Raw genomic sequence first — 26,341 nt, 5'->3', positions numbered from 1 at the left:
GGAAGCTAATGCAACAAAAAGATACAATGAAGAGACACAAGGAGGAAAACACAATGAGAGACACAACAAGCCGGAAACAGAGGTGGCTCAAGCAATTAGGTGCCTCCCTCCCAAACAGGAGATCCCAGGTTCAGTTCCCAATGCCTCCTAAAAAGACAAGCACACAACGAACAGACACAGAGAGCATACAGCAAGTGCAAACATAGGGGGGAGAGGGGTGTAAATCTTTTTTTAAAAAGTGCTTCAATATGATGATGCTTTGAGAATTCAGTTATGATGATCAGTCCTGAAACCAACAATGCTTCCAGGTATCCTTTTCCAACACTTAAAAGGGACATGTCCTCCTTTGTAGTCTCAGAAGAATGTGACATAGCCAAAACTTGATTTTGATCTGCCCTAGATTCGCGTCAGTCACATTGCACATGATATTGTCGCCATTCATTAATGAGATTAAATTTTTCAGCCAAATAACGAAAGAGCTAAGGTCATTTTTAGTGACTTATTTAGCCAGGTCTTGATATTAAGGTAGCCCAGAGGCCAGATGGGCAAGGGAGAAAGGATTTGCCAAGGGTCCCAGGGGGTGATACTGTCACAAAGCCACTCTAGTCAGGCAATGGGCGAGAGCGCTTGCGCATTAGTCACGCGCGGTGGGCGCCTGCGCAGAGTGGGAGTGATCGTCCTCTCCCCGCCCCGCCTCTGGCCAGCCGCGCCAGCGCAGTTAAGAAAGAGCGAGCAGAAGACAGCGCCTGCGCAGTAGTGGCCGAGAAAGCTGTGGCGGTCGCGGCAATGGAACCAGGGGAGCAGCTGAACGAATTAGTGTCAGCGGAGGGCCGAAACCGGAAGGCGGTGCTGTGCCAACGTTGTGGCTCCCGGGTGCTGCAACCAGGAACTGCTCTCTTCTCTCGCCGACAGGTAGGAAGGCAGATTAGAGGCCTTTACCTTCCGCACCGTCTATCCCCGAGGCGCCGAGGCAGGGTCTTACTTCCCGTTCCTCAGTTTCCAGAGCCGCACCCCAATTTACGCGGCTCCTAAGCCACGCCCCTCGCGGCTCTAGGCTCCGCCCCTTCAGGCTGTGAACTGCGGGGATCCGCTCCAGCTTGGCGCGGCGAGTGCTGGGCGCCTCTTCCTGGTCGCCGGTTCCAGGCTGGTGGACCCCAGAAGCCTTTTGCAGCGGAGAACCTTTCTCTGTGCACATCTACCTGGCTTTCGACTTCCCACTTCTCGGTACCGCCCCCCAGGGCCAAGGAACGCCGGTCCGGAGAACGGGTCCTGCGGGCCCCTTGCCACACTTTAAGGCTCAGTTTCCCTGCATGAAAGTGGAAGGAATGGTCCTGAGCCAGCGGTTTCCTATATCCTTCAGCTCCGTACATCGAATTGCCAGAATGGCGCTTGAGTATAATTTGATTTGTATCCCACATCAGACCTCACCCATCAGTCCTTAATTCACCGTCTCATTTCCGACAGGCGCGTATCTGCTCCACACCGGAGCTCTAGAAACAAATTTGTTGTAGGGAATATGACAAAGTAACTCCTATAACCTAAATACATTACCAGTGTTCTGGAATGCAAGATTTGCTGCATGGACCATATTTCAGGTGAAATAGAAATCTGAAGTCCTTGCAATAAAATTTGAAGGGAGACTCACTCCAAGTTAGGATTTTTAATACCTTTCTTACCACCACTACCCCAGTGAGAAAGTTGGCATTTGGGGGGGGAGGGTGGGGGAGTTTTTTATTAAAGTAACATCTCCTCAGGTAAGCGCAAAGAATAATTACATATCAATCATACTGTTAGCAGAATTCTCTGGTTCTGGGCGTCTAGGTTCTTGGCCATGTTGCAGAAAGGAATTTAAGGGCATGCCATAGGGTAGGCTAGGGAGTAAAGAATTAAGAAATAAGAAAAAATGTAAACAGCCCCAGGCTTGGGCATGCTATAGGGTGAGAGATTGCATGCACCCCCCTAACCCCTACCCCCCCCCCCGGACCTTTTTAAAAGCTTTTCCTCCTCCTTTTTCCTAATGTGAGGAGAGCCCCAGTTATTTGCTGTTCTGAGTGCTTGCCTTTTGAGCCCCATTGTTAGCTCTCAAGGACGAACGATGAGGCCTCTGGCTTGGAGTTATCTGGAACCGACAGTGGAGCCTGTTTAGAGTTATTTCCTGGGTCCGAAAGGGACGTAGTACCCGGGTCTCAGCCAGTGTCTTTCCTGCTTTGTTTTAAGTAGCAGCCTTCCCTCAGGGGGGTTCCAGGCAGAGTCTCATGTTCTCTGCCTGGTCCCAGCTGTGTTTCCTTCCCTTTTCCCTATGTTAACCTGCCTCGATATGCGTATTCTATCACTCAAGATTACTAAAACTATGGCAGATCATTCTGTTATTTAGTGATTGAACAGATAAAGTGTAATGTCCAATATGGGAGCAAGAAGCACCCCTTGCCTCCAAAAGCAAAGCCTTTTTTAATCAATGGAAGAAGAAGGTATCAGTGTCTTCATTGTTTTGTCCAGATTTTGATGACTCTTAGTCTAGAGTTTGGTGGAGCTGCCCCTGTCCTCTTGATTAGGCTCCAAGAATTGGAAGTAGAGTTTTCAGTTTGTTTTAAGATTGGGAGTAGAGTTTTCGATTTGTTTTACTAAGTTAATGGCATTTTGGTGTGGCAAAATTAGCATGGATCTTGCAACTAAAACATACATGAAATTGAATTCTGGCCTATCATCCATTAATATTGGGAGAGTACCTAATTTCCATGAGCTTCAGTTTCCTCATTTAGGAAAGTATTTCTGTGCACTCAGCACTGTGCATTGCATACAGTAAATAATATATTTTAGTTCCTATCCCCCTTTCCTTTCTCTGCTTTTCTAAACAGGCAGAAATTGAGACTCCTTAAAGAAGTTTAGAGTTTATTTTTTTAATTTTAATTCTTATTTGGTATATTTTATTATAAGCCAATCATGCCAAAATTAATTTCTCAACTAACAAAATGACCTCTCATCTAGAAAGGTCCCAGAAATTATTTTTATATGTTTTATTTTTTTCTTCTTTTTTAAAAAGATAAAGGCTTTATTTGTTTATACCATTGTTACAGGATGGCTCTGGTTTCTGGGCTTCTGGGTTCTTGGTTTATGTCACATGAAAGAACTTAAGGATATGCCTAGGGTTGGCAAGGGAGTAAAGAGTTTATTAAGAAACAAGAAAACAAGAAAAGTCTGATTGTCATATGTTTTCGCGACACCAGGAACCCATCCTGAGACTTTCTGGAGTGGGAGAAAGGTACTCAATCTCTTGTGCCACCTCAGCTCCCTGGTCTGCTGTCTCTCCTCCTTGTCTCTTTTTGTCGCATCATCTTGCTGCACCAGCCTCTGGGCCAGCTCGCCCTCACCAGGAGGCCCTGGGAATCAAACCCTGGACCTCCCATATGGCAGACTGTAGTCCAATCACTTGAGCCACATCCGCTTCCTAGGTCAGGGTTTTTTAAAGTCTTTCTTCCTACCCCTTCATGATTTGGGGGACGGGGCCCCAGCTGTTTTCTGTTCTGATTGGTTGTCCCACCTGTCAGTTCTCAGAGTCCAAGAGTGAGGCCTTTTGAGGCTATCCAGGGCATTCTCTCTCATTCCAGATGAGGTTCTCATGGCCAGCATCTCCCATGTCTTTCTGGCAGCCTTCTCAGGAGGTTTCTGGGCACAGGTCTCACGGCCATGTGGTCTGCCATGCCAGCCACCTTTCCCCTTTCACTATACTAACCTGCCTCACTGTGGCTTCAGTATTTCTGGAAATTTCATATTTCTTGAGAAAGGACTGTGGGAAGGACTGTTGCCAAGGGTTCAGAATTAACAAATAATTATTACAAAATCATTATATGGATGTCTTTATATTGTAAAATAGCAAAAGGTTAATATCTGAAATTACTGAAATAACGAGAATGATCTCACCCTTGTGTATGTTTACCTTTGTGATGGTAAGTCTAGATTGATTTTACCCTTGTTTATGGATTAGGCTTACCCTGGTTTATGCTTATTATTGTGATGGTAATTTTTAATTGAACTCACCTTTGTGTATGCTTTACTATTAGGATGGTAACCACTCCACCCCATTCTGCTTACTATCCGTATGAAAAACCTTGTAAAAGACCTTTGTTCTATACACCCCTTTTCCCAGAACCTTGATCTCTGGTAACGACTGTTATTTCTGTGCCTCTTCCTGGTCCCCCCGTCCTGTTAAGCCCATGAGTGTTTAGTAATGAAGCATTCTGTGTTGGGCTCCGCCTGTTATTCGCTGGCACCCTGGTGGTATTAACATTAGAATTTCTGCAGATCAGAGAGGCAGTTTGGGACCATGAGGCCAGTGTGCTCTGTTGCTTCCGCAACCAAATAAACTCTCTCTGAAACTCCAGTGTTGCTGCCTCCCTTCACCCCTCCTCCTAGCCTTTGTTATCTCCCTTTTCCAGCCGTTGCTATCCTTCCCGCCAGTCCCGTCCACTTAGCCAACTCATAATCTGCCCCCTTTCTTAATCACCGCCTACTTCATAGCTGCCTGCACAGTTCCGCCTATCCACTACCGCCCCGTAGTTTACCCGCCCCAATTCTTACCCCTCCCTTGACCCGACCTTATATAATCAAGTGTATTTCCGCAATAAATTAGACTAGCTCATTCTCACAGGCTGTCTCCGTGGTTTTTACCGCGTGTCCCCCACGCCTGGAGAACCTAGTCCTACGCGTTGGCCTAGGGGCTCACCGCCGAGCCGTGGAAGCCCGCCCGGTCCTCGTAGGTTGCTAACTTAGAGTAGCAGCCCACAGCAGGGGTTGCTAACTTGGAATAGCAACTCTCAGCAGGGGGCTCGTCCGGGATCCTTTCCTTCCACCGCCCTCCGGCCCCTCTCTGCTGCTGCTGCTGCTGTCTACTGGCGACCATTTCAGCTCTCCAGGTAGGGACCCCATCGCCGTCTTTTCTTCTCCCACTATGGGCACCTCTCTCTCCTCACACCATACCCCTCAGGTTTGGCTTTTAGCCGCCCTTCTTGATTCCAATGGAGTCCGCGTTTCCCTAAAACAGCTCCAAAAATATTGGGACCTGATACTCCCTCTTAATCCGTGGCTCGCCACCTGCCAGCTCTGGAGCCCAGACACATACTCTCGACTCATAGATCGAGTCACCTCCGCCATAGAGCATGAAAAGCGGTCTTTTCCGCACGGCCTGCTGCCTGCTCTAGTAGCCATACGCGCCTGTCTCCTTGGTGCACCGTCAGAAGCCATCCGAGACAAATCAGTTAAGCAACCCAATGACTATGAGCCCGATGATCCTGGCGACCCAAATTCTCTGTCTGACCAGCTCGCCGCCGCTCTCGAGCACGAACCTCCCCGCCCGCGCTCCCCACGGCCCGCAGAAGCCGCTTCAGTAGCTCCTCAAAATAGCGGACTTTCTCCTTTTTCTTCCACCTCTGCCCAAAATGGCGCACTTCCGGCTTCTTCTTCACCTATGTCCGAGCCCGCCGGCGGGAACAAAGGCGCCTCCTCTCACCTTTACCCGCCCCTCCCTGTCTCGTCATCTTCCGGCCCTGCCCCGGACATAATGTCGCCGCCATCTTGGCCGGCCCCCGGAAATGACGTGACTTCGCCGCCATCTTGGCCGGCCCCCGGAAATGACGTGACTTCGCCGCCATCTTGGCCGGCGCCCAAAAATGACGTAACTACATCGCCATCTTGGCAGGCGCCTAAAAGTGACGTCGCCGCTCCGCCATCTTGTCCAGCGCCCAAAAATATCCCGCCGCCAGTTTGTTGCCGCCTTGACGCTGCTAAGCCATCATTCTCTCATCTGTTTTCCGCTACCGTTCATCCCTCGCCACCACCGTATGGCAGCAGCTCCCCACCTGCTTCTAGCGAAGCACATTCTCCCACCCCCCAGCTATACCCGCTCAACCCTCTGCCCACGCAGCAACGCCCTCAGACTTGGCTTCCCTTCACAGCCGAAGAAGTTAAAACTCTTCGCAAAGCTGTTAAAGAAGACGGCATAGGTAGCCCATATGTCCAACAATTAATAGAAGAGTTAGGGGTTCAACTTGCTCTTCCTTATGACTGGATTTCTCTAGCCCGTTCCATCCTTCCGCCAGGCCAGTTCCTTGAATGGCGTGCTTACTATCAAGTAGCTGTTGATAAGCAAGTGGTAGAAAATGTCCAGGCGGGTATCCAAGATCCAGCTGACGCCTACACAGGAATTAACAACTATGCTGACCCTCGTTCTTATATAAACATAGATCCAGGGTTTTGGCACCGAGTAAAAGCTCTTGTCCAGCGATCGTTCTCTTTAGTTTCTACCAAGCAGTCCACCAAATTTACGCAAATGCTTCAAGACTCGCAAGAAACCTTTCCAGCATTTGTCGCACGCGTTTTAGAAGCATGCCAGCGGAAAATTACTAACGAAGATGCTCAGTTTGTGTTAGCAAAAGAACTCATTCTCGATGGGTGCCTTGCACCCTTCCAGGCCGTTATTCTTCCTATCCGTGATAAGCCAATACATGAATGGGTATTGGCTTGTCGAGATATTGACCCACAGACTAAAGCACTTACTGCTGCCTTCGCTTCCGCCATGGCTGTGTCATCTGCCTCCACTTCTGCCTGCTTTCGATGCGGTCAGCCCGGTCATTTTGTCCGCGAGTGCCCTCAACAGGCAGCTCCCCGCCCTGCCGTAGCACTGCACAGACCAAGAGGCCCCCCCACACCATGCCCGCGCTGTGGCAAGGGGTATCACTGGGCCCGCGATTGCCGCTCATCGCAACGTATCTCCCAGCCTTTAAACTTCCAGCGGGGCAGGCCTCAGCCCCTCCCCCAAGAGTCCCTCCAGAGAGCTCCAAAACCTTAATGTGGACAATGCCTATCAAACATCACCAAAAACCTTCCTTAGAGCTTAAAATAAACGGACAATGGCTCGAAGGGCTCTTAGACTCTGGTGCTGAAATCTCTTGTATTCCCTTTGAAATCGCCGCCTTCAATCATTGGCCCCTCGAAACCGGCCCTCAAGTCATCGGCGCCACGGGAGCTGCTACCTCCTGGAAAACCTCCCAGCCTCTGCATTGGAGCGACCGAGAAGGTCACGAAGGCCAGATTCTTCCACTCGTCCTTTCTTCAGTCCAAACCATCCTGTGGGGAAGAGATGTACTCAGCCAGCTAAAAGCTCGAATCACCACAGAAGCCTTCATAGCTGCGCCGCCCCCCCCCTTATAGGGGCCACTGCTCCCATCTCAAGACCTGACCCTATCCCTCTGGAATGGGACACAGAGGAGCCCATCTGGGTCGAGCAGTGGCCCTTGCCAACTCATAAACTGCAAGCTCTCTCTGCCCTCGTCGAAGAACAGCTACAAGCAGGGCATATTGAGCCATCTACCAGTCCCTACAATTCGCCAGTCTTCGTCATCAGTAAAAAGAACACGAGCAAGTTCCGCCTCCTTCATGACCTTCGAGAAATTAACAAACATATTAAGCCAATGGGATCACCTCAGCCTGGTTGCCCGCATCCCACTGCAGTCCCTCAGCATTTTTATGCAGCCACCATTGACATCAAAGACTGCTTTTTCTCCATTCCTCTTCACCCGCGAGACTGTCCACGATTTGCGTTTACAGTCCCGTGTACCAACAATCAAGGAGCAGCACTCCGATTCCAATGGCGAGTACTACCACAAGGCATGCGGAACAGTCCAACTATATGTCAGCTCTATGTCAATCATGCCATTGAGCCGCTACGCTCTAAGTTCCATCCAGAGCACACATACATCATCCACTATATGGATGACCTCCTTTTAGCAGCAAGTTCTAACACACTTCTCAATGATTTACTCTCTGCAGTTACGACAAACCTTTCAAGTCTTGGATTAATAGTGCAACCTGACAAAGTCAACCCCCAGCCACCTTTCCAGTTCTTAGGCTTTCATTTTCATCAATATATTCGGCCCACCAGCCCGCAAATCCATGTTTCTGATCACATGACGCTGACTGAGCTCCAACGGCTTTGCGGACAAATCAGTTGGCTTCGATCAGCACTCCCCATCACAACAGCGCAGATGCAACCCCTTTTCGAGCTCCTGCAGACTAAGTGCAGTCCATCCGCTGCAGTCGTTCGCCCCATCACCATCACCCCAGCTGCCAAAGAAGCCATCCAACAAGTAAATGCTGCACTCCAGCAATGCCGCCTAGAGCGATTCTCTCCCGATCTCCCAATCCTTGCCTTAGTTTTGCCAACACCAGTCACCCCAACGAGTCTCCTATGGCAAGATGGTCCTCTTCTTTTTCTACACACGTCAAAAAGTAAACTCCCAAAAATCTGCCCATTTACAAGGGCTTGGATCACATTAGCCACTGACTTAGTACTTCTCTCCATACAAACGTACGGCGTCCCGCCACACACCATCGTTTGGCCCTTTGATGCAAAAGAAGTTACCTCTCTCATCATGAATAATGCCCAAATGCAAGGCCTAATAAAATTCTTTCGTGGCTCTTTTGACAATCACTATCCGCATCATCCACTACTACAAGGGGTATCTCAATTAGCATTTTCCAACCCGTTCCATCCGCTGCCCGCAAGAAAGCCAATTCCTTTTGCCATCACTGCTTTCACCGATGCTTCAAAAAAGACATTCGCTGCTGTCATATATACGCCAAGAGAACCTAAGCCACGACAATTGGTGTTTGCTAATGACTTTTCTGTCCAAACAGGTGAACTTTTAGCTGTCACCGCAGTCCTCAATCTCTACCCGGACCAGCCTCTTAACATCTTCACAGACAGCTTATACACTTTACAAGTGTGTCGCAGCCTCCCGCTTGCTACTTTCCTACCCAGTGACTTAACTATTGACCAAGCACTCGCTTTTGTACAGCGACTGCTTGAAGAAAGGCAACAACCCTGGTTCATTGCTCATATCAGAAGTCACTCTGGCCTGCCAGGACCGCTAGCTCAAGGAAATGCCCTCGCCGACGCTTTAGCATCCGGCCGCCATGTATGCCCAGTTGCCATTCAAGAAAACCTCACTGACAAAACAAGACTGGGAGACTTTGTCAACCAAGCTAAGCTCCTACACTCTCAATTCCACTTCTCAGCGCGATCCATTCAAAAGCTCTTCCCAGACCTCCCCATTGAAACATGTAAACATCTTGTGCGCTCCTGCCAAACATGTGCACCTTTGCTGCCTCTTGGACCCTTGCAGCCTCGCGGAGCTAATCCCTGCGGCCTACGGCCTAACTCCCGCTGGCAACTTGACGTCACACACGTTAGCGCCTTTGGACGCCTTAAGTATCTTCATGTTGCAGTTGATACTTTCTCGCACCTGTGCTACGCCGTGCCCCTCACAGGAGAGAGCGCTAAACATTGCATCAAAGCACTCCGACAAGCCATTCTATTCATGGGAATTCCCTGGGATCTCAAAACCGACAATGGACCAGCCTATCGCAGTGCCACCTTTGCCAGCTTCGTACAAATGTACCACATCACACACCATTTTGGCATCCCCTACAATCCACAAGGGCAAGGAATTGTTGAGCGCACTCACCAACAGCTCAAGCTACTCATTCAAAAAGAAAGAGCTTCCTCCCCCCATAAAGCCCCTGCTGACGTCATCACTGCCTGCCTTATTCATCACAATCTCCTGACCTTTGATGACAAGGGACTTTCCCCAACCCACAAATATTGGGGACCCATGTGGCAACCCTCGCAAGTCCCTCTTGTTCACTAGAAAGACCCTGCCACAAATCTTTGGCAGGACCCGGCTCCCTTGCTAGCACAGGGGAGAGGTTTTGCTTGTATCTTCCCAGACTCTGAGCCACAACCACTCTGGGTTCCTGGGCGCTATATCAGGCCTGCCACCGACCCCAAGGTTCCCCTTAATGATAAGTACCCTATGCCCTCCGTGAGAGACAACATTGACAGCAGAAGCCCAGATGTCGCCCCATTCGCTCAAATTCAGCACCAACCAGCCCCTCCCTGAAATGCTTATATTTAAATAAGTGCTCTCTCCGAGTTTCTTTCTGCTGATTGCCCCTCCTCTATGAGGGCTCTCTTCTCCTTCTTTTGTCATTACAGATCTCTCAAAGGACCCAACTCTGCATACTCCACAAGAAAAGCCTTTGCTACCTCCGCAACCCGCCGTTGACAAGTGCCTGACCTTCACCAAAACGTGCTTTATAGTTCATCAGAAAAGAACTCTCAGTGCAGATGCTCCTCAAGCTCCCCTCGCACCCACTCTTACTCTGCTTCTTTCTTGTAATTTTCATTTTCTTAACAATCTTCTCAGCTGTTTGCCTCGCAGCTACAGCCCCAACAGATTGGAACCTCCGTCAACGCCTCCTCCTCGCTGTCGCCTTTCTACTTTTAATTGGCATTTTCACCTCTCTCGTCGTCCTTCTCCCATGACCACTATACGCCCCCAGGTAAATTCACCCGAGTCTACCTCTCCGACACTGTCGTCCATGGGAACCACACCAGCTCTTTCTCGCCGCGAACGACGTCGACAACGTTTCTTTGCCCGCCGCCTAAGCCGTCTTTCCCTTGAAGATGATGACCCCATCGAACGCCAAGTTCTCCAACTCCTCCGACGAGCCCGCTCTGTTCATACCCCCGCCTCCTGTTCCCCTACCCTCCCCTACCTCATCCATCTCCTCATTCTCATGTTGTCTCTAGCCTCCTCTGCCCAAAGCTCCTCCTCCCATCAGCCATTCAACTGGACCCTGCAGACATTTCCAGAAAAACGTGTTCTCGCTTATAATGTTACTAGTGTCGCTCCCTCCTTTTTCACGCACGTCTGCCCTCTTGCTGGAATTTCCTTCCGTCCCGAATGCCAAGTGAGTAACATCAAAAAAGCAAAAGTAGGCTTCCACCATTCCTCATCCTGTCGAGGCGGGAATACAGCATGCCTGCTTTCTCGAAACAATCGTCTCCTTGGCCCTCAATTTAACCCTGTGTCTGGTTTTTACATCTGTCCTGCTAGTGCTCGAGGTTGTCATGACCCATCACACTTCTACTGTCCCTCTTGGGGATGTGTGACCATGGCCCATGGATGGTCCGGCGCCCCCAACAGAGACCCGTATCTCTCTCTCCAAGTAGCCAACAATTCCCGTTGGGACTTCATTTCGCTGACAGTAAAAAACCCAAACGACGATACATGGCTGGCCGCTCGCCCCTATGGACTCCGGTTGTATATGAGCAACTATGATCGTGGCGCTTTGTTTGAAATCCAAAAGCGTGTTGTCTCCGCCCCACCCTCTGCTATTGGTCCCAACCACATCCTTAACCCTCCTCCCTCACCCACTGTTCACCTTCTTCCGTCCTCATCTACTCCCCTCAAAATCTCTTCCACCTCGGCCGCCGTCGTCCCTTCTACAAGCCCCACTTCCCCCCCCGCTTCAGGTATACAACCACATCCTCTCATCCCCTCTAGTCCCTACTTCAAACTCCTAAACGCCTCCTATTCCTCTCTCAATGCCTCCCACCCCAACCTCACTCACTCTTGCTGGTTGTGTCTTTCCCCCAGCCTCCCCCTCTATGATCCACTTGCTATCCCTTCACCACTCTTTACTTCCTCCACCGACGATTCCCCCTCTTCCTGCAATTGGAATCAATCTACTCATGTCCCACTCACTTTTACGCACATCTCTTCCAAAGGTTTATGCATTCACCCCCGTTCTTCCCACACTCCTAGCCTTACTGCCTGTGCCAACTATGCCTCCCCAAACATCTCTGCCAAATACTTAGTTCCTCTAAACACCACCCAATGGCTTTGCTCTTCCACCGGACTTACCCCATGCTTATCTGTTGCCACACTTAACAAGACCAAAGAAACGTGTGCTCTCATCCTCCTCACGCCTCGAGTCGTCTATCACACTCCTCTACATTTCTTTGAAGCCTTTGATCACACTCAAGAAGCTATTTACCTCCACAAACGCGAACCTATTACTGCTGTACTCACTGTCACTTCCCTCCTAGCTACAGCTGGAGCTGCCACTGGTGTTGCAGCCCTAGCCACACAAGCCTCCGCCCTCCAAAACCTCAGACAAGCAGTAGACTCTGATATCATCTACCTCCGAGATGCAGTCAAATATCTTAGAGACTCCCTCAATTCCCTTTCAGAAGTTGTCCTGCAAAACCGCCGAGGCCTTGACCTCCTCCTCCTCAAAGAAGGTGGCCTATGTGCAGCTCTGGGAGAAGAATGCTGTGTCTATGCCAACTATACCGGTTTAGTAGACTCCAGCTTAAAAGAACTTGAAAAAGGTCTCAACCAACGCCGACTTGAACGAGCCCAAACTGCTGGTTCCTGGGGCTTTCTGCAGCCCCTCCTCCCCTATCTCCTCCCGTTACTAACCCCAGTTCTGCGCATCATCCTAGGTCTCACCGTTGGTCCTTGGGCCATTCGACGAATCATCCGCCTTGCCAAAGATTATGCTGACAGTGTATTTTCCTCATTTGTTCAAATCCATTACCAACGTCTTGCTACCTCTGATTCCATTCCTCAATCTCGACCACGTCCTCACCCCCCTTCCCACTGTACATCCCGCCTATGAAGCTGCTTGCTGTGAAGCTCTCTGACTTTAGCCGTCGGTACGGGTTCGCTTCCCTCGGCGTAAAGGGCTTGGGTGCACCCTCCGTCCCCCTTTATTGCTATACGTCTGAGAATTCTTCGCAGTTAAGCTAGCCACAGCGCTATCCACCCCAAAAAAGCGTGCGCAACATCATGTTAGATATTTCGTCTAGCACCGGCACGCACCAACCCTAAGGGCTATGCTTACATTCTGGCCAAATGATATGTCATTTGCCCATCGCCAGTCAATCCTGCCCTCTTTTTCTCTCACCCTCCACAGCCCATCCCTCTACTCTCTCACACTTTTTTTTTATAAAACAAAAGGAGCACTCCAGTGTCTCAGGAATTGGCTTTAAAGAGACTTCAGGAGAAGAGAACCCACTTTTGCTCAGTATCAGGAAGAATCCTACCCCTTTCCCTGGAATCTAGCACATCTCAATCCAACCCCCGTTCTCCCAGATTTCAGTTGTAATTTTTTTTTTCTACTTCCTTTCCACAAATAATAGTTTCAGCAAAAATATAACTTGGAAGACATGATGTTTATAGGATATTTTATTAAAAACCCAAGAAGATTGAACTAGTAACAACTCCTTCCTGCTCCCTAGCACATATTTCAAGAGAAAAGCAGGGGGGAAATACACCTCCTTGTACTTACAGAGCCAACAGTTCAAAATTTCAGAGGTACCAACACCTTTCGTGAAACTCTCAAGCTGTGGGGGTAGCTGTTTTTTGTTATAAACCCAAAATGTTGCAGAGAAACCACGATGAAGGCAATTGCAGCAGGACAATTACTGGTTTCTGAAGGTGTGCCCCCAGCCATTAGAGAAAGCTGGAGAAATGTAGGGTGTGTAAGGAGGCGCAGGTCACAGGTGGCCATAGCATTCTCTTTCATTCCACCCAGTGGAATTACCTAGTATTTCTCCAGACAGTAACAACTGGAGAACGAGTCTTTTTTTTAGTACCATGAGATGATCTAGGACCTAGTGCTTACGGAATCATTTGCTTTGTTTTGTGTAGGTACCAGGGCCAGGCATTGAACCCTGAACCTTGTATGTAGGAAGCCAGTGCTCAACCACTGAGCCACATCCGCTCCCCTGAGTTGGTTTTTTTGTTTGTTTGCTTACTGTTTGTTTGTTTTTAGGATGCCCCAGGGACCAAACTGGGGACCTTCCATGTGGAAAGCAGGCACTCAACCGCTTGAGCCACATCCACTCCCCTGAATCTTATAGTCCACAGTTCTTGAGTCCAGTGCAGTGTTTCTCAATAGCAGGCAGCTGTGCCCCCCAGAAGACATTTTGGCAATGTCTGGAGATATTTTTGGTTGCCCCAATTGGTGGGTTGCTACTGGCATCTAGTAAGTAAAGCCAGAGATGCTGTGAAGCATCCTGTAATGCGCAATGTGGTCCCCCACAACAAAGACTTTTCCAGCCCAAAATGTCAGTACTGCCTAAAGACTACTGCAAGGAGCTACACACCGCCTCATGCACCAACAAGCTAGACACCTCCTCCTGCTGCCTCCTGCCCCAGTGAACTAGACTCTGCCCCTGCAGCAACAAGCAGAGGCCACAAGCTAGCAGACACCACAGCCTGCGGGGAGTGGATGTGGCTCAGGCTGTTGGACACTCCCCTCTCATGGGAGGTCCCAGGTTCTGTCCGGTGCCTCCTGGAGAAGCCAAGCAAATAATGAACAGACAGGAGCAAACAATGAACAGACAGATGAGCAAACACTGGGTGGGGGGGGAATAAAGTGAATAAAATAAATCTTAAAGCACTCTCCATCAATAATCTCAGTTGACCTTACAGAATTTCTTCTTTATTATTTGTGCTACTAGATTGTGTGCTCCTGTGTCTTATCCACTTTCATCCTGCACTAAAAGGGATTGTCATTAATATTTGGATTTAAATAAATTAATGAATAAAAGCTATCAATCTAGTGTAAATAATGGGTTAGCATGGGTGGAATGGACTAGAATGTTTAGTGGATACCATTACTCCACTTTTTGTACAGCGTATGTTTTGTGTTCTTTTGAATTCATTTAAATAGTTTCACATATAAAATGCTCATCCCTTCCAACTCAGTAAATCTACATCTCAAAGTCTTACCTAAAGTTTGTGGCAGAGAAAATTATTATTAAGTGAGCCAGAGGCAGGGCAAACAGTAGTGTGATGTTTCATAGTTCTGAGCTAAAGTATGGTATGTTCAAAGAACCGAAAGGTTCGATTTGCCAGAACACAGAATATGATAAAAAATGACAAGAGACAGGAGCATGATAAAAGTGGCAAAAAAATGAGGCTGGGGTGGAGTTAAGGTGATCAGGATAGAGGAGGTGAGGAGCTATGCAGATGGGTCATCCCCCGGGTGTAGACACTAAACACAATGGGGGTGGGATATAGAATCAAAAGAAAGACTGAGGGAGAGAAAAAAGAAAGACTGGGGGTGGGGGGGTGTAGCTCAGTGGTTGAGCACCTGCTTCCTTGAGGTCCCAGGTTCAATTCCTGGTGCATCCTAAAAAAAAAGAAGAAGAAAGACTGAGCCACATGCTAGTCAGCCATGGACAGGGAAGAGTGACTATAGCCATCTCAGGTGACTGTGTGGGGTCAGTCTCCTGGTAGCATGAACCTTAAAGGAGCAGAGGTGTTCACAGGAGGATGTAGAAGTAATCTAGGAGCTACACTGGGGAGCTAGGAAGATGCTGGTTCCCATCTCCAGATCCTGTGCTGAGTGTGAGTGAGTGGGCAGCAGCCACTGAGGAGGCTGTTTTGGTGTCTTATGTGAAGACCAAAGGAAAAAGGAAACTTTCAACCAAATGTTTGAGACTGTAGGAAAAGGGAAATGATGTCATGGAAGGTAGTTGTTTGGGTTTTTTGGTTTTTTTTTTTTCTTTTGCAGGGTTGTGGCAGGAGTGGGCAGTGAAAGATTGGGTCGTGGGAGAGAAAATATAGAGCACTGTTTGGATAAGATGAGAGCAGAGGACCTGAGTGAGGGCAGTAACCAAGGGCAGTTTCTTACAAAACCTAAGCCTGCAACTACCACTTGACCCAACATTTACACTCTGAGGCATTTATCCCAGAGAAATGAAAACTTAGGTTCGCACAAAAACCTGTACAAGAATGCTCATTACAGCTTTATTTGTAATAGCCCCAAACTGGAAACAGCCCAGATGTCCTTCAGTAGCTGAGTGATTAAACACACTATGGTACACCTCTGTACTGTGGAAAACTCAGCAATAAAAAGGAATGCACTATTAGGCTACACAAAAACTTGGATAAATCTCCAGGGAATTATGCTGAGTGAAAAAAGCCAATCCCAAAAGGTTAAATACTGTATGAATCCACTTACATATAACATTTTTGAACTGATAAAATTTTAGAAATGGAGACATTAGTGTGTACCAGAGGATAGGGATCAGCTGGGGAGGGCTGGGTGGGAGTTGCGAGTGAGATTTTAAAAGGATAACATGAGTGATTTTGTGATGACAGAACTACAAGTCAGTATCTTGACTAGCTTGACTGTGTTGGTGGATGCACAATGTAAGGTGAGAAAATTGTATAGAGAAATACACAGACAAGTGAGTACGGGTAAACTGGGGGAATCTGAATAGGAACAGTGGATTGTATCAATGTCAGTATCCTGGTTGTAATTTTACACTATAGTTTTACAAAATGTTGCCGTTGGAGGAAAGCTGGATAAAGGGTAGGTGGGATCCCTGTGTATATTTTATCATAATTGTGAACCAAAAATTATCTCAGTACAGCTTTACATTTTAAAAACCAGGAATCAGAACAGAACATGCATCTCTGCATGTAAGGCAGTACTGTTCTAGTTACCTTTGCTGCATAGGAAATCACACCAAAACAGTGACTTAATAAGTTTTTTGTTTGGCTCACAAATTTGAAGACTGGGGCTTCATTCAGCAGTTCTCCTTCAGGGCCTTTCATGTGATGGCAGTCCAAAGGGCCATGTCGAAAGCTGCTTTTTTTTTAGGAGGTACCAGAGATTAACCCAGGAAGCAGGCACTCAACCACTGAGCTACACCCACTCCTCGAAAGGTTCTTTACTGTGTCTAACGCCTGGGAATATTCAAACACTGAGGACTTGAACAGACTTTGGGGGTATCTCTGTCTTTCAGTGGGTTCCTTTACATGGTCTCTCTGCATGGTGGCCTCAGGGTAGCAGCACTTCTTACATGGTGGCTGAAGGCTCCTAGAGCAAGTGTCCTGAGCAACCTGCAAATGTTGCACGGCCTTCTCTACTTCTACCCCATTACAGTTATCAAGACAATCACAGTTGCCTGCCTGTGCTCAAGGGGAGGGACATGGACTCCACCCCCTAATGGAAGGATCGTCAAAGAATTTGTGGATGTGTTTTTAAACAACCACATGTATTCAACAGAAGGGAGAAAAGTACGAAAAAATTAACAGACGTTTTCTGTAACAGTTTTTATTCTTATCTGTATTAGGTCATGCTTACCAAGTTTTCTATAATGAAAATATATTTTTACAATGAAAAAGAAAATGTTAAAAAAATAAAGTTTGTGATTCCTTAAAAAAAAAAATAAGGAAATGTTTTCTCTTTAAAAGAATACCCTTAACAGTTCTTGAAAAAGCAAATGGGATTCCACTGAGCCATCAACAGAATCTCAGTCAGTTGTGATGTTATATAGATTTCTGAGAAAGGCTGTCTAGAATTAATGGTACTACCTGGGGTCCCAAACCGAGCAGAGGTAACCCACTTGGGCAGAGATTTAACCCACAACTTTGGCCCCCAACCAACTATGTTAGCTGCTTCAAATTAGATGTTAAGTTTTTTATTTCCACCCTAATATTCTACCCAGAAAGGCTTATTGTATTCCATATGTTCCCTGACCCAGTAATTGCCCTTGACAATGCAATGTATAAGTTGAGATTCATGAACAGATACATAGTTTTGTGGCTCTGACTTACAGGACCTAAATTTTAAAACAGGAATGTTGAGGAATAGAGGAGCAGAGCCCATTATGACACCTTGAATGGTCAATAGTAATACCCTTAAATCTCTAATCAAATGAGAACTCTACAGAGATGGTGTTTTACACTACAAATGGGAACAGTGGGAGGAAAGCAGGTTCTATTTGTTGGGCAACTCCTGAAGGTTAATGCTTATAGTAGTTGTATTAGTCAGCCAAAGGGGTGCTGATGCAAAGTACCAGAACTCTGTTGGGTTTTATAAAGGGTATTTATTTGGGGTAGAAGCATAACAGTTACAGGCCATAAAGTGTAAGTTACTTCCCTCACCAAAGTCTGTTACCACGTGTAGAACAAGATGGTTGCTGACGTCTGCAAGGGTTCAGGCTTCCTTCTTCCTTTTAAATCTCCATGGTCCCAGCATCTTCCAGTATCAGCCCTAGGCTAGGATAAGTCTCCTCTCTCTCCTGGGGTTCCTTCCTCTCAGGGCTCAGTTGCTCTGGTCTCTCCACAAGGCCAGCTGTACACTATCAGGTGAACAGCTCATCCCTCTTCCTGGGCCTCTGCCGTGTCTAGTGGAGCCTTCTGTCCTTTGTCAAGTATCTGCTTCTCTGTGTGTTTACATCAGCATTCAAACTCGGGGCTCCAGCATTCAAACTCGAATTAAATCCTTTGCCTTGCCGTTTTCTCTGTGTCAACAGCCTACTGACGTGGCCCAATCAAAGTCTTAATCATAATTTAATTGACTAAGAGTGAAACCTCTGAATCCAATAGAATCTAATGTACCACTAGCCCAGAGGAGCAGACCAGTTTACAAACATAATCAGTATTTCCTTTTGGAATCCATCAATAATGTCAAACTGCCACAGTAGTCTTTGACTTTCTCTTTGTTTTGGCACACTGAAATATCAGTTGGGTATCTTCACTAGTTCACTAAAGTTTACTCCCCTTTCATGACTTTATTCATACCTACAATATAAGGGACAGGTCAGTAATATTTTTCAGGAAATTGAGACACAGAAAATTACAGTTAGGACTGAAATCCAGGTTTCCTGGTTCTTGGGTTTTGATTCCTCTTTTTGCTTCTGCCTGTTTCCATTTTTATTTAGGGTGAAACAAAGCACTGGGGATACATATAAACATCAAATGAGGCAAAAGGGTATAACAATATAACTCTTAACAGGAGGAGGGACTATCATATTTCATGAAGTTCTCAGATGAATTCTCAAGTGACAAAGCAAAGGGTAATAGCCCGACAACTGTTCTAATAAGCCAGGTTCTTAGAGGATGGGGAGTCGAAATGGTCTGGATCAATGTTCCCCCCCTTCCTATTGGGGATACCTTCCTGACTGCAGTATGGCTCAGGTTTCAGAAGTGCAATTTCCAGGGTATTTAATGCACACTAGCAGCTGTGGGGGCTTCTAACTGCAATTTAGGGAGAGACTTATCTCATCCCTACCAAGCATTTATCTTTTCTTGAACTAATGTCCCTCCTCACCCTCACCCCATTTTTATTCTGATTGCCAGTGCCAAATTAGCACACTGAGGCCAGCCTCTTTTATTAGAGTTTGGAGGTGCATTAGAAGTGTATTGTGGGGAGCGGGTGTAGCTCAGTGGTTGAGTACCTGCTTGGCATGTACGAGGTTCCAGGTTCAGCCCCTCATACCTCAAAAAAAAAAAAAAGCAAAAACCAGTGTATCATGGATTGGGAAATAAGTATGTTCACAGTAGCCATAACGATAAGGAGCAGAGAGGTAACAAGCTCTTCTAGCATTGTAGTTTTCATGAGTCTGGGGCAGGTAAAACTGATTAGGCCAGGCATGCAAAAGAAATTAAAGAGGTTGTCAGTGTGTATGCTAGAAGCTTTCTTTTGATCTGAAAGTTGTGTAAATTGAAGGGTACAAGCATCCTAGGCATACTGTTTAAATTCAAGAACTAGATTTTCCTTTCTAATGTTCTTTTTATATGATAAATTTAGTATATTCATAACACTGATGGAATAGACCAAAGCCAAATATCCTATACTCATTCTTTTAAAATATTTAAGTTCTTGCTCTTTACCAGGTTCTGTTCTAGGCACTAGGGATATAGTAATGAATGAGAAAGGCATGCTCTCTGCTCTCCAGTAGATTACATTCTAGTGGAGGGAGACAGAAACATGATACATATGTGGAGCAATTTGTTATTTCTTATGGATTCCAAAAATAGATACTGGATAATGTTTATAAACTGGTCTGTTCCTTTGGGCATAATAGATAGTATTAGATTCAGAAGTTTCCCTTCTACTTGATTAAATTATGATTAAGGCTTTGATTCGGCCACATCAATAGGAAACAGTGTGGCAGAGGAGAGAGTTGGAGTTTTGATGCTGGAACGCCAGGAATTAAACACACAGGAGAAGAACACAGAATAGAGACAGCTTCATAGACACGGCAGAGGTCCTAAGAAGAGAGAGAGCCTGATAGTCTACAGCTGAGCCCTGAAAGAATCAAGCCCTGGAGAGAGAAACAAAGCCCAGAGAGCCTGATAGTCTACAGCTGACCTTGTGGAGAGAGCAGAATGGCTGAGCCCGGAGAGAAATGAGCCCCTGGGAGAGTCGCAAGCCTTATGCTAACCAGCAGTCATCTTGCTCCAACACATGGCAACAGACTTTGATGAGGGAAGTAACTTAGGCTTTATGGCCTTATGACTGTAATCTTCTACCTCAAATATATACCTTTTATAAAAGCCAACAGAGTTCTGGTACTTAGCATCAGCACGCCCTTGGCTGACTAATACAATATGTAAGTCAATAAATCAATAAGGTAATTTCAGAGAGTGACGTGATAGTTAAAAAATAAAGTAGGAGGGCCACGAGGATACTTTTGGGGGTGATGGATATGTTCATTATCTTCATTGTGGTATATACACCAGTGTATACATGTCAAAATACATCAGATTTTACACTCTAAATGTGTACAGTTATATTGTATCTCAATAAAGTTGCATTTGAAACATTTAAAGTATGGGAAGATAATTCAGATTGTTTGGTTAGAAAAGACGTCATGAGCTTACATTGACCTGAATGCCAAGGAGCCAGTCGTGCAGGCTCCAAAGAGAGAGCAGACTTATCCTGTTTGATGAAGAGCGGGACGGCCAGTGTTGCTAGAATATAATGAGCTTGGAGAAGAGTAGGGCCATGTAGGGTCTTGGCGGCCATGGTCAGGATAGCAGTGACGCCAAGTCACCACAGCAACCAGGCAGCTCCTCTTTCTTCATCTCTTAAGAATCAAGGCATGGACTAGATACAACAGAGGAGCCACCCAGCATCCTAGTCTGTAACTTCATGATAGGGTTCTTTCCCCTTTTTTTCATTCCAGGAAGCTGCTGGAAGCAGCGTAAACTCTAAGCAGATGGGATGTGATGATGTGACTGGGCCAGCTCAGCTTTGATGTCTCCTCTTTATGTTCTCTTCCACTGTAGCTGTTCCTTCCCTCCATGAGGAAGAAGCCAGCGCTGGCCGATGGCGGCAGTCCTGATGGCGATCTCCTCCAAGAACACTGGCTGGTCGACGACATGTTCATCTTTGAGAACGTGGGCTTCACCAAGGACGTGGGCAACATCAAGTTTCTGGTCTGCGCAGACTGTGAAATTGGACCGATTGGCTGGCATTGCCTAGATGACAAGAACAGTTTCTACGTGGCCTTGGAACGGGTTTCCCATGAGTGACTGAGGGGAGGGGGCTTCAACTCTACCTCCAGCTATAAAAGCTACTCCCCATAAAAACTGGCATTTAACCTGGTATAACTGTTTTGCTGCCTTCTCAGTACAGTACTAATGTAAAAGTATGAGTACCGACATGACCACTAAAACATGCAAAGGGTTAACCCTGCTTCCTTAAAGCCTCCAGCGCATGCCTCTTAGCCCTTCATTACATTTTCTCATCTCCCTTTCTTCCAGTTCTGGAACACTGGACAAATCTGTTCTTATCCCTGGTGTTCTGCCTGGGTTCCATGTTACCCAGGGATTCCCTTGTTTCTTGTTCTAGAAGAGCTGTGTTCAACCTTTTAGCCACAGTGACACATGACAGATAATGCTCATGTGCTGTTGAAACTCCACCCTTTCCTCTCTCATTCAAAAAAGTTTATGTGAATACAAGTGTCTGAGAGTGACTTTGTTGTATGGCTAACTTTGTATCTCTAGTAATTTGTTCTTTTAAAGGGTATAGTGCTTATAAACATTGGTATTTAAATAGCTAATCAGAAACACATTATTTCGGCCACACCTCTAATGCCATGTTTGAGAGCCTTTGCTCTAGGTCATTAGAGACATTTTATTGTAACGATGAACTCAGCCCTCTTCCCTTCAAATCCTGCTGTGGTTTCTCTTATTTTAGCACCTCACTGCAGCAGCCTTTTCAACCCTGACAGCCACTCTAAGGAATACTCAGCCATGTTTTCCCAGGATCTCTTAGAATCAGAGTGAAGGGTACTGGATATTTGAGGGATGGGCCTTTGCCAAATTATATGCACATTTGTAGGTTTCTCTCATCTGGACAAGTGACATTCTTGGTTCTTAGGAAAGACTTCCTGAATGGATACTATCCTATACTGAACCTACGGGGCATGTCTCCAGAGAGTTTTGGTTCAGTTAGAATCTCTACACCAATCTAGAATACAAACTTTCCATTCACATGCCTCTATTTCTGTAGCTATGAGATTGATCTGACAGTTTAATGTTATTAATTTCTTGTTTAGCCCTTCTATTCTGAAATGTCACCATCTTATAATCTGTACAACCAGGTTTCAAGTATCCTCCTGTCATCTCTACCTCTAAGATTCAGGAAGCCTACAATTGAAATAAGGACTAAATAGACACCTTGCCATCCATAGTCATTCCTTTGAATATGTTTTTTTGGTTGATTCCTCCCTTCACCCCAAAACATTCTGAGGGCTTCCCCAGTAAAGTGAGGACTTTGGGCACAGTTCTGTAACCATCCATCTCCCCTAGAAAAGTGGCTTCCTTCCCCAGTCAGGAAGCCTGAATGATCTCTAATAGAAAATCAGAGAACTGAGTTTTCCAGACAAATGATCAAATGTCCATTATTATGGGACTTGCTGAAAAACAACTGTCAGAATCAACCACTCAGGTCAGAAGGAACAAAACCAAGTAGATGCCTCTAGGGGGTATAAGGCCCCGCACATCGCAAGTCAAATCTCAGCATTTTTTTAAGTTAGGCTCCAACTTTTTCTTTATTTTTTTAATCACAGAAGTAATACACGTTCAATACAGACAAAGTGAGTATAAAAATTTTGAAAGCCATTCATACTTTTATCACCCAGAGATTGCCAAAGGTAATGTGGTGTGTATTCTTCTTGATGTTTTTCTATGTATATATATATAAGCATGTATGTTTTTAAAAGAGAAAACAAACATGACATCTTACTGTATGTACTCTTTTGTGACCTTTTATTCATTTAACAAAATAGGGTGAACATCTTCCTTTAACAGTGGATATCCATCTACTTACACCATTGTTTTGAGTATTCCACTGTAGTCTGTACTGTAATTTCTTTAACCAGTCCACTATTAGGTTGCCTCTAATTTCTTACTCTTATAAACAATGACATAATGTGAAACCATGTAGTTAAATCTGTATGCACATTCTTAATTATTTCCTTGGCATTCATTATTAGAAGTAAATTGTAGGGTATGTACATTTTCAAGTCTTTGTTGAATTGACGCCTATTTCCGCAGAAGGGCTGTGCACATTAAGCCTCCTCTAGCAGTATAAAGCAGCACTCGTTTCTGAACCCTTACTAACACTGGGTATTTATTATTAAAAATTATTTTATCAGTTTAATAGGAGAAAATTTAAAATCTCATTGTTTTAATTTGCATTTATTTTATTACTAAGGAAATTTTTATATAATTATTGGTCATTTGTATTTCCTTTGGAGGGAATTGCCAAACATTGTTGCTCCAGAAGCCAAAAACATTGAGTTGCTATTCTGCCTTTTCAGTTTGATTTGAAAGAAATAAAGGCATTCAAACAGTGGACATTAAGATTCCTGTATGTCCTTGAGAAGAATATATAATTTGAAAAATCAGAAGAAAGCTGAAATGTGACCTTTAAGGTTTATCTTGAGGTCTGTCAACTATTTAACAAATAACTTAGTGTCCAGTATAAAATAAAGGCATCTCTTCATTCCCTTTACACATGATAAGCTGCTCTGTAAGTCAGTTAACTGCTATTTGCCCTCAGTAGATGAAGGTAACCTATGCTTGCTACTGTGAGTATAGAACACTGCATTCCTTTGAGGGAAAGCAATTGATTTTACCAAGGCTTGGTTGTTTCTACAAAACTGTCTTAACAGAATCAAAGGTGGACTCTGCTGTATTGCCATTTCACATGTTGCCACCACATCACATGTGAGGCTTCCTGGGTGATTTTAACATATTAATAGAAGACATCAGCTCTTGGTCATGGTGGGTAGGCCATTGGGACTGACCCTTCTACTGAAGACAACTGAAAAAGCTGGACAAAATATTTTAAAAATCCTTTTGAAGGCATGAGAGCTAACATGACTTTGAAGAATTACTAGATCAAGACTACTGGAAAAATGGAGTTCCTGGGAAGTAAGTTTACTGTTATGGACTACTGTTCCCCTGTGGGCATTTGCCAAACTTTCCGAAGGCAGTTCAGAGGCTGATCAATCAGCAATTCTGAGAGCCTTCCAGAAGCAGGATGACAGGGCCTTCCAAAGGTGGTTAGCCTGGTGAACCTCCTGACTTTGGGTTGAGGTCCCAAAGGGCTGCACTCTAGGAATAAGGATAAACCAGAAATGGGAAATATACAGGTTGTCTCGGGATTGTAGCTCAGCTTCCAATTACCTCAATCCTTGAAATTAAATACAGTGATTCCAGACTGGCAGTTCCTCCCACCCAAACTCTAGCCATAAGCAAAAAAAAAAAGCCCTCTCTAGAGGAAGATGTCTTTCTCCTAGGCCTTGAATTATTTCTACAAACAATTTTGCTAATGTAATATCCTGAATACAATAAAATGTAACTTGGCACATGAGGTGACATGAGAAAAACCCAGCAAAACAATAGGCAACAGAGAGAGGTCCATAGTGACTGGAGATATTGGAGCTAACAGACACAGACAATAATTTCTCAAGCTGTTCAAGAAGATATACAAGACTGGGAAATTCAGCACACAGCTGGGCACTAAAAAAAAAAAGTGAATTCTAGAATCTTAAAAATCCAATAACCAACAGTAAGAATTCAGAGAGAGGCCTTAACAGCAGACTAGACACTAGAGAACTAGAAAATTGGGAGCTAGGAATAAATCTAACAGCCAATGTGTAAGACCTCAAGACAAAACATTTTATATATATAGACAACCAGCAGGATGGCAGAAGATCAAGAAGCTTCTAGAGTCAGCTCCTGCTACGGGGCAGTTAGTAATCACCCAGAGCTCTCTAAAGCACCTGTTTGGGGTTCCAAGAGACCAGAAGAGCATCCTGCAACATCCTTGAGAGAATGGAAGGAGGAGACTGCCCACCTGCAGAGAAGATTTATGAGTAGAGCATTCCACGCCATGGAGGCAATTGCCTGTGCTCCACTGGTGGCACAACCCACCTCAGGAGCTGTCCTGCGACTGAAGTTGGAAGCTCCATTTCCAAAAAATGGAAGGAAAAAGATGGTTGGCCACTGACTTCAGCTACTGACTAGAAACCTCAGCTTGCTAAAGTATAACCCTTAGAACAGTTAAACTTAGAATCTGTCCAAGTCAGAAAGAGGCCAGTAGCTGTCCTTTTTGCTCCACCACCAGCATAAGGGGAAGCCGGGCTGATTGAAAATCACAGTGATGGCAGGGACATGCTTCTTTCCACCCATATTGAACAGCAGCCCTAGCCGAGGCTTTGGGCCCACCTCTGGCAGGGAGGAGCTGGTGGGACCTGCACCAGCCTCTCCAGGTACATTCAGCTGGCACAGACTGAAGAGTTGGAAATCTACCGGGGCAACTGCAATCATGTTGGATCCACATGGCATAGATTGCTGCCCACGCCTGCAGTTCCATTCCTCCCCCAGTCAGGGAAGGAAGGGGCGTGAAGTTTCATCAGTCTCTCTGGGCAACTACAGTCTAGGCCTGCACAACTTGGATTATTACACAAGGTTTTGGCTCTGTCCCTACCCCTAGCAAAGGAAAGGTGGGAGAAGCTTCACTGGGCTCTGGGGCAATGCAGGCAGCTTGAGCCTCCACAGCTTTCAGCACCAACTACATCCTCAGCTCCTACTACACAACCAGCAAGGGAGAAAGGGCAAGAAAACCCTAAACTAAAAAGAGAAACTGCACCCAGAATAATTCATCTAGTAAGCCATATATATGCCAAGACACCAACAAAAAACTACAATCCATATCAAGAAACAGGAAGACATGGCCAAAGGAACAAGTTAAGCCTCCAGATGACATAAAGGACTTGAGACAACTAATCATAGATGTTTATTATAGATTAATAAATGCAATGATACAGCTAAAGAGATTAAGGATATTAAGAAGACATTGGGACACAATGAACAGACATAGCAAGTGCAAACAACAAGGCAGGGGGGAATTAAAAGGCATTGGATGAGCACAAAAAAGAATTTGAAAGCAGACTTGGCCCAATGAATAGGGCATCCGCCTACCACATGGGAGGTCTGCGGTTCAAACCCCGGGCCTCCTTGACCAGTGTGGAGCTGGCCCACGCACAGTGCTGATGTGCCCAAGGAGTGCCGTGCCACGCAGGGGTGTCCCCTGCACAAGGAGTGCACCCTGTAAGGAGAGGCGCCTAGCACAAAAGAAAGTGCAGCCTGCCCAGGAATGGCACTGC

At 45.9% G+C, this 26,341-nt stretch overlaps 1 protein-coding gene across 3 annotated transcripts; it reads left to right on the top strand.

Moving 5' to 3' along the window:
• Positions 1-682: 682 nt before the first annotated feature.
• Positions 683-23,522, top strand: RABIF (RAB interacting factor). Of its 3 annotated transcripts, none has more exons than XM_004481905.4 (2): positions 683-912; positions 20,946-23,522. In XM_004481905.4, exons 1-2 carry the CDS (start codon positions 787-789, stop codon positions 21,189-21,191), a joined length of 372 nt encoding a protein of 123 aa, XP_004481962.2. In that variant the 5' UTR covers positions 683-786; the 3' UTR covers positions 21,192-23,522. The 3 variants fall into 3 exon arrangements, with proteins under 3 accessions (XP_004481962.2, XP_058130957.1, XP_058130958.1); XM_058274974.2 differs by lacking the exon at positions 20,946-23,522 and adding an exon at positions 10,049-14,466 and having other exon boundaries at positions 751-912; XM_058274975.2 differs by lacking the exons at positions 683-912; positions 20,946-23,522 and adding exons at positions 4,801-4,910; positions 10,049-14,466.
• Positions 23,523-26,341: the final 2,819 nt, after the last annotated feature.

The sequence above is a fragment of the Dasypus novemcinctus genome, chromosome 13, assembly GCF_030445035.2.
Source record: "Dasypus novemcinctus isolate mDasNov1 chromosome 13, mDasNov1.1.hap2, whole genome shotgun sequence".
Lineage (NCBI taxonomy): Eukaryota > Metazoa > Chordata > Mammalia > Cingulata > Dasypodidae > Dasypus > Dasypus novemcinctus.
Note: the sequence above shows the minus strand (reverse complement) of the source record. Positions and strands in the feature narration are given on the sequence as shown.

Excerpts from the sequence above, each read along its gene's own strand:
- RABIF (XM_058274974.2), top strand. The coding sequence starts at position 10,375 with ATGACCACTATACGCCCCCAGGTAAATTCACCCGAGTCTACCTCTCCG.